Source organism: Plectrocnemia conspersa, unplaced genomic scaffold (assembly GCF_051122295.1).
Source record: "Plectrocnemia conspersa isolate PC_06_02 unplaced genomic scaffold, ASM5112229v1 ptg000001l, whole genome shotgun sequence".
Taxonomy (NCBI): Eukaryota; Metazoa; Arthropoda; class Insecta; order Trichoptera; family Polycentropodidae; genus Plectrocnemia; species Plectrocnemia conspersa.
Window position 1 is genome coordinate 28,120,001 of NW_028277165.1, and position 13,895 is coordinate 28,133,895.

Below are 13,895 nucleotides of genomic sequence, written 5' to 3' on the forward strand. Positions count from 1 at the left end.
CGCTTGTTGACGTAGTAAAAACGTCAATGTTATATTGGCAATGTCCGTTTAATATTCAACTTGGTTCGCGGTTCGGCTATTGCCTTCAACACGTCTCTCTTATACCCTCAAAGAATATAAACATCCGCGACGAAGCCCGCATTTTCAAATACCCAAAAACCTCCTTCAGGGTATTACGTTTCTTTGTATACGTAAACATGGAACAATTTTTAAATCAGTTCGATTATTTTTTAACATATTCTATCCAATCAAATTATTTAGTTCTGAGTTTCTGTTATACGCGATAAATAATAGCAGAATCGAGCAGAGCTCTCAAGTGCACTCAATACTGAAGGAATTTTTTGATTTAGATGCGCTAAGCTGCACGTTTATTCAAAAATACGCTATTTGAATAATGGTGCTTGTACAATAAAAATACGTCGAGATAAACCCCAGCGGGCAGCGTTTAAAACGAGACCCTTACATTATGCTCTCTTTTTTTGTAAAAGATAAAAAAAAGTACCCTTTGGCGTAAAATTGAGCTCTCACGTTCGGAGAATGGTTATTATCTATTCCGAAATGGTATTCTTGCTCTATTTTCACGAAGACGTTTCAATTTCCTGACACAAATTAAGTTTTCATATAGTAACGCAGGCGAGAAGTTGTTATCTCTTTAGAAAGGCGTACTTACTATAATAACACATGTACGTATGTAGCTATAATTACATTTGAATGTTGATGTTGTTGCAAGGTAAATAATTTAGTAAAGACGACGACAAAATTAGTATTTTAATGATTGGATCGTCATTCAACAAAAAAAATAAGGTTTAATGAGATTCAAATCATTGACTATTTGAGATAATTGTTTGAAATTAAGAGTCAACTTAATTCATAGTTACATGATCATATTATAAAGGCATTTTCCAATACCCATCACAGAAAAATATTAATAATAGAAAAGTTCAATGCAAAGAGCATTGAAGACAGAAACGATTGAGGAGAAGGATCATTTGACAAGGTCATGGAGCTGAACATATGTTTTAAATTTCTTAAGCACAAATAATAAAAGACTATATATTATGCTTTTATAAATTAAAAATTATATTTATTAAGTTAAATTGGATAAAAGCAAATGTTTATTAAAATCATTGTTTAAAAACAGAAAAAAGTAAAATATGTAAGAAAATAATTGCAGGACTATGCTATAAACATTTATTTGTTAAAACATTGTCGCTTGAGAATTACCAATAAAATACAATAAAAAAGAATAAAATGAACCACACTTTGAAATGATACAGACAAAACATATTGCCAAACAAGTAAAATTAGAAAGCAATGACTAAAAATAAAAGACTGCAATTTCTAACATTGATAAATAAATTAACCTAAGATATTCGCGTTATATTAAAAAAACAAAAAGTGGTCACGTAAATTTAAGGGACTAAATTCAGCTAAAAATTTCATAAAAAAATACTATAATCATTTTAAAATAAAAACTGTGATATTTCATCTTTTAAAAAAACATAAAAAAGCTAATTTGGAAAAGCCTGTACTTATCATAAACGTATAGAAAAGTCACACGTATACTTTTTAAAATTAAAAAATCAGTGATAGTTATTTAGGCAATGAAGGTGGTTAGCCCACTGTATATTCTGAATTAACGTTAAAAAATAATAATAATAAATCCTTTGGGCTAGATAGATAAGAAAATATCTTAATAAATAAAAAAGTAAATTTTATGACTTTTACAACTCATCGAAAAAAATTATGGCGTGATATTAATTTAGGTATTTTTTCACAGTCATAAAAATAGCCCAATTTTATGTTACTAAAAAAACAGCACTCAATCAATTATCGTCATATTAGCCTTTCGTCGCTAACTAAAATATTTCACGCTTAATAAAATCTCTCGATATTAAAATTATATATTAACAATTTTGATTTTGATAAATGCATTTTAACACATTTTTGCTAATTGAAATCAACATATAAAAAATACGCGATTATTATTACTAGCAAAAAAAATTCGATACGATTTGTCAAAATGGCTTAATCTATCAAGTATTTATATTTATTTAAAATAAATTAAGACAACCAATAAAAATGTCAAATAAATAATTTTATAAATCATTTTTTAATACATAAAATTAAACTTGTACGAATATTTTTAAGTCGTTTACAACCACTGTTCTTTTTATAACGCTAATGTTCATACCTAATATGTATACTTTTTAAAAGGTTTTAATAAGGGTCTGAGAATACCAAAAAGTAGTTTATAAATTTTTACCAATCCCCTGATTTTTGTTTAAGTAATAAATAAAACACTCAAATAAAAAACCTCTTTAAAAGTGTTCGTGCCACATGTTAAAAATACGCATACTTTCTTAGAAGAATAAAAGTATGTGAATAACTAACAATTTAATTCGCTATTTTCTATTACTTGAACCGGCCGGCAGCTTTATCTTTGATGTGGTGATCTAAGAACCTGCTCCTGAATTAGGGCTATTATTTTTTTCGATAATCCTAAAAGTTTTTTTTTAATTCTTTTTGTAAAATAGCAATACCTGTTATTGACAATTCCCTTACAGTTGTTATTAATAGCCGAAGCGGCCTTGAAATTGCTGTTGAAAAAATTTAAAAATATTATTTCTCAGTTAGGCTCTAAATTTCAACGAGAAATTAAAGGAAATCATATAATCGAAAAAAACAAGACATTGTTTTCATTAATTAAATATTTAAAAAATGTAAATTTTTCACTAGTTGACTTCTTTAGCTATTCTTCAAAAGCAGAAATATAAAAATATGGAAAAAACAAATTCTAAAGTCGCATGCGACTTCAATAAATCATTAAAATCTATTAAAGAAATTTAAATTATATCATTAGCGCAACAATTAAAGAATGATATTTTAGTCTTATAGAGAATAGTATAAGAAAACTAACATCTTACTGATGAATAGAGAAACAATTCAAAATGCAATCGATGGGTAAAGAACAAATATTTTAAAGTGTCTTTTTAAAGCTTTGTTGTCAATTAAATAAACATAAACACAAGACGAGGAAAAAATTTCCACTGTCAAAATGTTTTTAGCAAAAAAAAGAACGAGGATGTTTGATTTTTCTTTAAACGTCACGTGTTTTTTTTAAGAATTATTTGGAGAATAATATGTAATAATATACATATTTGCAATACTTTACATTTTTTAATAATCAAAATTTCTCAAAAATTCTCGAGGGAAGCCGAGAATTCTAGAAGCATTAAAATCGGATAGCAAATACTTCAAAAAAACTCAAATAGGTGCCCACAGTTGCCAATTTTTTTGAAGAATTGTATATTTATATGGTCTTTATTTGGGTAAGAAAAGGATAAATTGCTTACTGCATAACAATAGAGACGGATAATACGCGTTATCTATTTTCAATGCAAAAAATATTTACTTTTTAATGATTTATGTCTAGTAAATTAACCCGTTAAGTGGTTTCCCACGGTGTTTCAGAATAAACTGATGACACTGTAGTATCACAAACCAAAGCATTATATCACCAGCAAAATAAAATCGTTACTATACAAAAACATATATAGAAATAAATGTATACATGCGGGACAAGTTTACCGTTTCAATACACTAATAAATATAGTTTTGACACAATTTTAGTGTGTCAAACTAAATTTATTGATATAATAAAACAGTGAATAAGTTGTATGTGTTTAGCCCTAATTTAATAATAAAAAACTACTAATTTTATAACATTCAATTCAATACTTAAAATTAACTAGTATTTTTATGTTCTATACAAATATTCTGTGGAATGTTAACAAATATATAATAACTATAAAATGTTCCAAATTCCTCAACTAGCTCATAAAAAGCTAAGCCTGACCCACGCTGGCAGAGAGCAGTGTAAGAAAAGCAAAAAGCCTTCGCCTGGCATAATCTACGGAGGGAGCCGTCAAATTTATATTCAAGTGAAATTTCCTTCCGCAGAACTATTCTCTGCCGGTGAAACGATCCCCGGGGATATTTGGTAACCGGATTTTGTACGAAATCTTGCACGAAATGAAGTTAGCTATTATTAATGACTGTTGCGACTCGATTTATGCCCTAATAATATTTTATACCGCGTTTGCCCCACGTCGACTTTCGGCATGCTACTATTGCTAATATTAATTACCTGGATTGACGGCGTGGCTCTCTTCCGGTCCATTCAGTGAAAGATGGAGCAGCAGCAACAAAATAACTGGCATCTGAAAATAACGGTCAATATATATGATTAATTTTATTTATACTAGTGTATGTGCATATATGTATATATATAATTACTTAGCTTGTTATTTATAATAAATATTTAAAAATAATGAATATATATACCTTATAATTTGAGAATTTATATACATGCGTCGTACGACCTTTGAAATGGCTTATTTTAGAGTTGCGAAAATTTTCATTCTAAATTCCGGAGAGGGACTCTAATTAAATTTACCTAATTTGGGTTCATTTTTATTGCTACAGTCACACTGTTATGTATCTTTTAATATCACACACTGATATTTAATTGTAATTGTTATGTAAAAAAGCTATTGTTATTCATAGGTAGCCTTATTTTGTATATTTGTTACGAATTGTTTTTTGCGTTTTCCTGTAATGTAAAAATCATATATTATTTGGTATTAAAGAGGCATACATTAATATTATTTTTTTTATTGTGAGTTAATAATTTTTAATTATTAATAATGAATGTAATCGTGAATTTTTTGTGTTCGGACGCTAACTATTATATTAACGAAGAATTAATCTCCAAATATTAAGATCCTCACAAAAAAATAAAATGATGATGATATATGTAGGGAATGATCAAAAATAGTAAATTTTTATTTATATAAAAAATTACATTTTTATCAACAATATTATTTAAATAGTAATTTTAATATTTCGGTTTTGGTGAAAATAGATAGTTTAAATATACTTGTTTTTTTTTTAATTTTCGAAGATAAAGTGAGTTCAATGACTGAAACATTTTAAAATGCTGATGATAAGTAGTACTGATTGTGATATGGAATATGAATCATTGCTATTATTCGAACCAAACTATAAAAAAAATTATAATTATAAATTTTCAGAACTTAAACCAATTTGCAATATATTTTGTATTACGCTTTATTATGCTAGTATAAAAAAATCAAACGCGCATGTGTAACGTTTTAGGACGAATTTATAAATTAATTTAATGTATTTTTTTGGTATTAACTATTGTATAAAGGTCCTATTAATTTTAATTTTTAATAGAAGCAATGATAATGTTGATATATTGCAACTTAATTTATTTGAGTCTCAAAGACCGTCACATAAGCTCGAAAATTATGTTTTATAATTTCTTATAGAGTTTATTTAATTTACACTAAGAAAATTAAATGTGAATTGAATGTAAAACATATTTAAAACTCGACACCATTTGTCCTTGAAAAATTGTATAACTAAATAATAAACTGATACCAGGTTTCCAGGGTCTATTTTGGCTGCAAAATCACACCTCTTCTGCCTCAAAGTACAAAGCTCACTTAATTTGTCAAACTAAACACAGGTAAGATTATTGAAAATTAGTTTTATAGGCAACTGTCTCGTTGCTGCCGTCCATCTTGTTTTTTATTTAAATACTGTTTTTCATTTATATATAAACGAAAACAAAAGAAATTAATTCATTGGATTCAAAAATTATTAAGCAAACCTAATATTTTTTAATAATTAAAATTAAATATTTGTTATTACTATATTATATTTAAAAAAAAATATTTGCATACAATAGCTGAAAAAATATATTTTAGTATATAATTAATTAACTTAAATATAGTATTGAGCATAAAATAATCAAGCCTTGAATAAAGTTAATGGTTTTGTAAAATAACAACAAGAATAGGTTTATCTTACATAAAAATTATCAATCAATTAAATTCAGTGACATTTTACTTATTAAAATTAAAAAGCACTATGCTTTAAATAAAAATGTGATCCTCATATTGCTTTAAATATATTTATAATTTAACTAAAAATGTGACACAATATAATTTCACATATAAAATAAGTTCCTTAATATTTGCAACATAAAATTGTTGAATTTTCACTAAATAATGCACTAAGCGTAACAGTGAATCAATAAAAATTGTAAAATGCTTAATAAAAAATTGCATATACTAGTTGAAATATTTACTACAACTGACTGAATAACTACAATTTTTTTTTTAAAAAACACAAAGGAACATTGGTATATAAATATTTTTTAACTGACTTATTTTTAACATAAATCAGTTATTTTGAAAATATTTTGCCTTATTTATTTTATTTAACACACATTGTATTTGAGATACTTAAAGCACGTTCCTAAATTTAATGTATACCTTTTATTTTAATTAATTGTTTGGATCACTTTTGTCATACATTCGCACACAATTGCTATTTATTTAATTATGTCTGAACTAACTGTTTATTGCGTGTGTATCGCGCAATAAAATCAAGTTTTCCAATTTGCATAACAAACTTCCACGTTAACATTTGCCCTTGTTATCCGGCAAATCCGCTAACTTCTTTAATAAATATTTACCTACGATTATCCAATTAACAGAGCAAACTTAATTTACATTTAATTCGACCAATTACCATATTTATGAAAAGGCTTTTACATTCAATCGGGCTCGCTCTTTCTCGGTCTTGTATTTTATTATACAAAAAGAGAGCAGCACTCGATCTTTGTAAAATCCTTTAACTTTATCGCATTAAACTCGCGATTCGTATTACCTTCATTATTATACTCGGTATACTCCGCTAATATTCAATAAGAGGCAAAGTGAATGTTTCGCTTATTTTTTGTGCTTCTTTTGCCCTCATTTTCATAAGCAAAGTTGGGAAACAAACATTAGAATCGTAAAAGACGGGATTGGACATAAAGAAGGCGTCGGAGTGTTAGGACTAAAGTTTTCTCCTTTTTTTATATTTTTTCCCAAATAAAAAGTTGTCTGGGTGGCCAACCCTCCTTTTTATTGCAACGTTTAATCCTTTTGTACATATCTTAGCGAGGATTTCCCTGTCCTTACAAATTGCCGACGCTTTCTCATTTTAAATTGCTCGCTCTCGGATTACTCGGATGTAGAATTTTTTTTCCTGGCAAATTATATTTTTGCTGTTTAGAGCTGTATGCCAAATTTGCATTAAGTAACGGAGGGAATGTGGAAGTGAACCACTAGTGTAAATTTAGTAGCATTGTGTTATATTATTTTATACAAAACTTAATAGTTTCAGTCGGAGGTGAAACTGAGTAGTCTAAAACACAACCACAGGAAGCGAACAGTAAAATTGAATAAACTGACCAGCTATGTACAATTGTTTTATCTAATAACTAAAGTGACAAGTCAAACATTATTAAATAAAATAAATGAGCTAAGAGCAAGTCATACAAGAAGTGCAACATCCTGATAAAAAAATATTATTTTATTTTACTACCATATTTTTATATTATAAAATTAGTATGCTGATTCAATAAAATAAACTTTAATATCTAATTTGTAACCCATATCATTTTTTATCTAATAATGTTGACTATTTGATAAGCAAAAATACTTATATTCAGATTATTGTATAATGGTATAAATCTATAAATAAAAACAGGATACATTAGGATATAACATATCTATGTTACTCTTAGTACACTATATGATTAATACTTATAAATCGTATATACTCGTACAACGGCGTTTAAATTATGAAACCCATTTTTTACAATCATATATATATATATATTTTTTTATCTCGTTAAAACATCCGTTAGTGTTAAACTTTTTATCACTAAAAAAACTTTAAAACAACGCGTTGTTCAATTAAACCTTTATTCCAACAACACTTGTATGGCTTTATTAAAATAGTTTTGTGCTTGCTAAATCGACAAGTTAGTAAACTAAAATAAATACGCCAGCTTGTTACCTTTTTAAATACTAAAGGTATTTCACTAATTAACGTGATTTTTTCTGTATTTTTTTGCTAAGGTACAAATTTATTTATCTACTTTTATAATTACAATGTATTTTTTAAGTAAAGCTTCCTTCAGTCATATTTCAGTTATTATAAACAAATATCAACTTTTAATATTTCACATTTTAAATTTAATCAGTGTCAACATCTATAGTTCTACCTGTTTTATAGCATTTAATTTTATTTGCACTTTATTACAAAAGTTAATATTTTAAAGCTCATGGCAATATTTTATTTCGAACGTTATACATATTATATTCGGACCATGTTTTATTTTCACAGATCCAAAGATTCGTAAGTAGCAAAAACTTTGTAAGAAAATCTGTTGTGATAAAAAGAAAATATTTAATGACTTTAATTTAATAAAGACATTACCATAGAAAAAAAATATAAAGCAAATTATGATTTTGATAATATAATTCAACAGAGTTGTGTGTATTTAATTTGCTAAATGGCGAACTAAATAAAATAAAAAATATTTTATTTTGTAAAGAAAGAAAGATATTTAAATGTAAATGTCGAATTTTTACCTATATATAACAGTTTCCTTAAAACATTTGCCATCGTCGATTCTTTAACAAACGTTTGATAAATATGTTAAATTTACAGGCGTGAGAATCGAAAATATATTAAATTGTAAACCCTCTTGACAAAAACAATTTCGGAATATTTTATGCAAAGACGTCTAAGACAAAAGGTTTTTTTTGCTTAAATGGAACACCACCGTGAGAAAGCCTTTTATACAGTTGAAGTCAAAGTACCTGCCATGAATAAGAAAGAAAGAATAACAATTTTTTTACTCTTTGGATATTACCTATTTAAATAGATGATTTTTATCTGCTCTAGCAAGCAACGGAAATCTATTTAAAAAAACTGCCTAACGGCCACCCTTATTAGCCGTTTTAGTATATGGTTGAAAAATATTTTTTTTTATTGAGGAGATAGATGAGAATACAAAGCAATCAAGAATCACTTTGTCAGACATATCGTCAGACTTTATCTTACAATTTTACTGACCTTTATACTTTAATATCCACTTTGGAGTTAAAGGCAGCAAAAGTTACGAGCTTTTAAACTTGGACTAATTTTTTAGTTTATACTAAAATATTACTATCAATTATTTTTTTACTTTTAAATATACCAAAATAACATTTATAACAGAAATAGCACAGATAAAAAATAATAACAGTGATATATGAACTTCTACCCTTGTCTTTTATTACTAAACGCTGAATTCTGCCTACAATATTTTAAAAAATATTAATAATTAAATTAACCTTAATCTGTTTACATAAGTACATACAGTACATACGTATATTATGCTAACGATTAATTTTTTGTTTTAGTGAAAAATCATTACATTAATGATTTCGGTCTGTAAACATATGTAAATATATGTGTATATATGTCGTTAAAAATACACTCAGTTAATCTGCATGTATGATGTAAGGTCAGAGGCAAATGGTCTCACATAAAAACAGTTGATGGAAGCTAAATAGGGTGTCCCGTGTAAAAAGGGATGGTCAATCCCTAGGGATTAGAGCGACGTCCTCGAGTTTTGTTCCGGTTCCTCTGGGACACCATAAAATTTGAGCCCACGCCGTTAATACTTGGCATGAATAATAATTATGCCCCGACGAAAAATTTAATTTAAGGACGTGTGCAGTAATTGTATCGTAATCACGCACATTACGTTGTTATACGACGTACTATGTTGTGGTAACGTGGCTTACATTTTTTCTTAATTTGGGGGAAAAAGAATAGCAAGTGTAAGCAAAAATTTAAGGTATCTTGACCATCCTGTCAGGGATGTTTATTTTTATTTTTAAGACAAAGTTTGTTGTTATTTATTTTTGTCTTAAATTACCTAAAGAATTTTCTGAATTTATTTGCAGGCCCCAAGCAGGTTTACCTGTAAATCTAAAAATAAACTCTAAATTTAGAAATTGATATAAAAAAGCGGTTACTTTGATTGTATGAAATTTATAGTGTTCTCCTAAATACGTGATTTAGAAACGTGGCTTGATTTCTTGAAGTCCGAAAGAAAAGTTACCCTTGTGCTTTTCATACACATACATGCTTAAGAGCTCGGTTACTTTTTTGCAACTATCAATTACTAAATTAGATGTAACCGTTGCTTTTGTGAGTTCGTTTATTAGGTATAAAAATGGCTGTTAAAATAAATAATTTTGCTACAAATCTTATTGAAAGGCACTCAAAAGTTAAAAGCAAAAAAAAGGGTCTCGTAATCGACCGATCTTTTTATTAAAAGATTATTTTTGATCCGCCAACGTTTATGACTTAATAGGGTAATATTTTAATTTGTATTTGGTACATAAAGTTTTTTTCATTAAATGTTTTAGACCTGCCGATTTGATCTATTCATTGTATATGATGTATGGTTATTTTTGGACCTGTATTTGTTTATAACCTGTTACTATTTTATGTAAATAAATTGCAGTATTAATTAGGTAAGAAACCTTACAATATTATGCATTAAGATGTTTGTAAACATTTTAAATATTTATTTGCTAGAAATATATAAATAATGATATTATTACGAAAGAATTATTAAAACATAAAAATAAATAAATGTTAAAACAATTATTTTAGTAGAATTCAAGAAGATTTAAGCAAGTAATTACCATAAAAGCAAATAATTTATTATTTTTTACTTAAACCTAACATAACATAACCTAACCTTACAATATTAAATACAAAAATGTTAGTGAGCACCTTTAAAATCTATTTGTTACTAATATATTAGTACTAATATTATTTATAATTAATTATTGGATCATTAAAATAAAGTGATTTTAAAACAAATATTTAAGTAGCATTCAGGAAAATGAAAAAAAAATACCATATGAATAAATAATAGAATATTTTATACCTAAGCCTAACCTAGCCTAACCTTATAATATTATAAATTAATTTTTTAAATCTATTTATTAGCAATATATAAATGATATTATTATTACTAAGAAATTAATAAAACATACAAATAAAGTTTTTTTTAAAACAAATATTATAATAGCTATCAAGAGAGTTAAAAAAATTAATTGCCGTATTAAAAAATAATATATTGTTTTATATGAAAACCTAACCTAACCTTAAAATATTAGGAATAAAAATGTTAGTAAGCATTTTATAAATATATTTGTTGGCAATATATAAATAATATTATTATTACTTATTTATTATTGGAATATAAAAATAAAATATTTTAAAACAAATATTTTAGTATCATTTAAGAGAATTGAAAAAATAAATACAATATGAATAAGCAATTAAATATTTTATATTAAAATATATTTAATCTTAAACAATATTGAATATTTCATTCAAATGTTCATTTAATTATACTTGTGGGCATAAATCTAAGATCAGAAAATGACACCAAAGAAAGCAAAACAGTAGTGCAGAAACCAAAGCACATCGTATAAATAAGAACGTTTTTATGATACCCAAGAATAAGAAACGCAAGTAAAACTGTCCTTGTAGAAATGCGTTAAAACGAATACCAGAGAGCAGTCGCAGCTAAAGTAGTGGTTTTCTAAGTAAAACCTTCACATTATAAATTAAATTAATTTTAAGGCAAACATTGTTTTTTATACAGCAATATTTTTTAATAGGTAATGCAATAAATAAATGAAACTTTTAGTCAAATTTTATAAATTTCAAATACTATATTTTTAAACAGGTACAATACTCATTTTTAATAATCAACGAATTATTATAAATTAATAAACAATTATAATATATATATATATAATCATTTTAAAAATATATTATTATTCACCACAATATACATTTTTTACGCTAAAAGCGCCATTAAATCGCATCACACTAAAAAAAGCTCCACGTCAAAAAGAGCTTACGAGCTTCGCTCACGGTGAGCTTATATATTTTTTACTCTTCATCTGTATAATAATATAATTTAATCACTCCCAATGGTTTGCATACGAAAAAAAAGTTATTTTCCGTACGATATCCCTCGTTCGTTTTTCACCCTTCCGCCGTCATGCGTGGTTCATTTTACAGCCGAACCAACCCTTAAATCTTATTATAATCTGGTGTAGGGATACTACCCGGTTTTATGGCGACTCGTTTTGTTAATAGGCATTTGTGCGTGTAACGTATGCGCATTTGATATTAATTTGTTCAATTAACTGTATCTTAAAATGTGTAAACGCTAAAGTAATGATGACCTGGATTCTCTTGATAGCTTTTGCGTAACGTTAAAGCGACCTAACCCTACAATATATAAAATATATTTAACATAAAGGTTATCAAAATGCCTCATACAAAACTATCTATATCTTTTAAAAATGAGATATAAACTTATTGAACCAAAAAATTGAGGTTAGATTTAGGGTCATTCATATCTACTTTTACTGTATAGTAAATAATATTAATATGATACTCCGATTTATTATGATGGCCTAATAAAATATGTTTGAAATATATTCAATCAATTCATTTATAAATTTTGTGTAATTAATGAAGCAGCTGTTTTATGTATATTATTAAATATAAATTGTTTTTAAGCAAATAATTAACAAAGATATATCCAATGATTATATATATTCAACATATTTGGTAAATAAAGACTTACATTAGTTTTAGTGTTAAACTCTTTGAAATACATTAAGGGTAATATTTAAAATATTTTTTTATTATAAAAATGATTTTGTACGTAAGATAAAATTGATATCTTATTTTATTTACCACATAAACATATCAATAAAATAACTACAAACATTTGTAGCATAATGTTGTTTCTATTGAACGAGTATGGCAATTAATTATCTTGAAATATCTCATGTCGATTAATGTATACATCGTAAACGCACAAAAATACTAGACGTATAACCAATCCCATCAATCTTCCATGACAACTTTGTATTTATACGATACATTAACAATATTTATAACACATCGCGTGAGTTATTCCAAGTTGGCTTTCCCCGCACACAATTTTTGAGCGATTACTATCGCTGACCATAATGTAGTATTTCATTTATACAGCAAGTGTCTCTCTATTGTATGTGTGCTTTACAACTTTTGTGTGCACAAACGGAATAGAGTTTTAATATTTCCATCGCAATTTTAAATTCCTCCATTTCTCTTTCCATTCATTTGCCTGCCACTTCGTTAATTCTTTCGTATTGTCCGAAAGTTGTTTACTTTTCATTCGCTGTCCCCTTTATTAATGTTTACGTGAATATAAACGCCGAACGAAACACGAATATCATTATTTATTCAGTTTTTACGGATTTCAACGAATTTTTTCTTTGTCTGTGCCGCGACGAGTTTAGCAAAGAGACTTTTTGAGACGCGATGCTTTAATTCAGTAATTAATTAAATTATCTGACTTCGTAATGGATTCTTTGGTTAGCTTGACGCCATAGACTAAAATAATGATGTATGACTACTTATTTTTTGTATATTATTATCAAAAATTATTTGAGAGAAACAAGTCTCTGATAATTATGAATCAAACTAATTTACTTATTAAATTTATATATTGTTTTTAATTATAAATTTAATATCACCATGATGCTAATATATTTTATTTATATTTATTATTACAAGCAACAATTTTAAAAATAGAAAATGCATATGTGTATATAAATAGTATTGATATGATTATTAAGTAAATAAAATAAAATAGCAATTTTATGTTGCGTATAAAATTACCATCAAATTAAAAATATATTTTAAATTATACTCTAAATGTATTTAAATGGTTAAAAAATATGCATTATTAGTCAAAGAGTAAAACACTAAGACCAATGTCACATTTTTTATTTACTAAATTTGTCGAATGCGTATAATCATTGCATTTATCATCGTAAACTAATTGCTTGAAATCAGTGTATGTATAATAATGTATACCT

At 26.5% G+C, this 13,895-nt stretch overlaps 1 protein-coding gene across 1 annotated transcript in view; it reads right to left on the reverse strand.

Annotated features, from left to right (window-relative positions):
* Window positions 1–13,895, reverse strand: part of Sol1 (CUB domain-containing protein Sol1) — a 387,647-nt gene that overhangs the window by 339,269 nt on the left and 34,483 nt on the right. Inside the window, exon 2 of the mRNA XM_088205243.1 lies at window positions 4,151–4,223. Within this exon, the coding sequence (XP_088061369.1) occupies window positions 4,151–4,223 (73 nt within the window). The remainder of the gene's footprint in view (window positions 1–4,150; window positions 4,224–13,895) is intronic.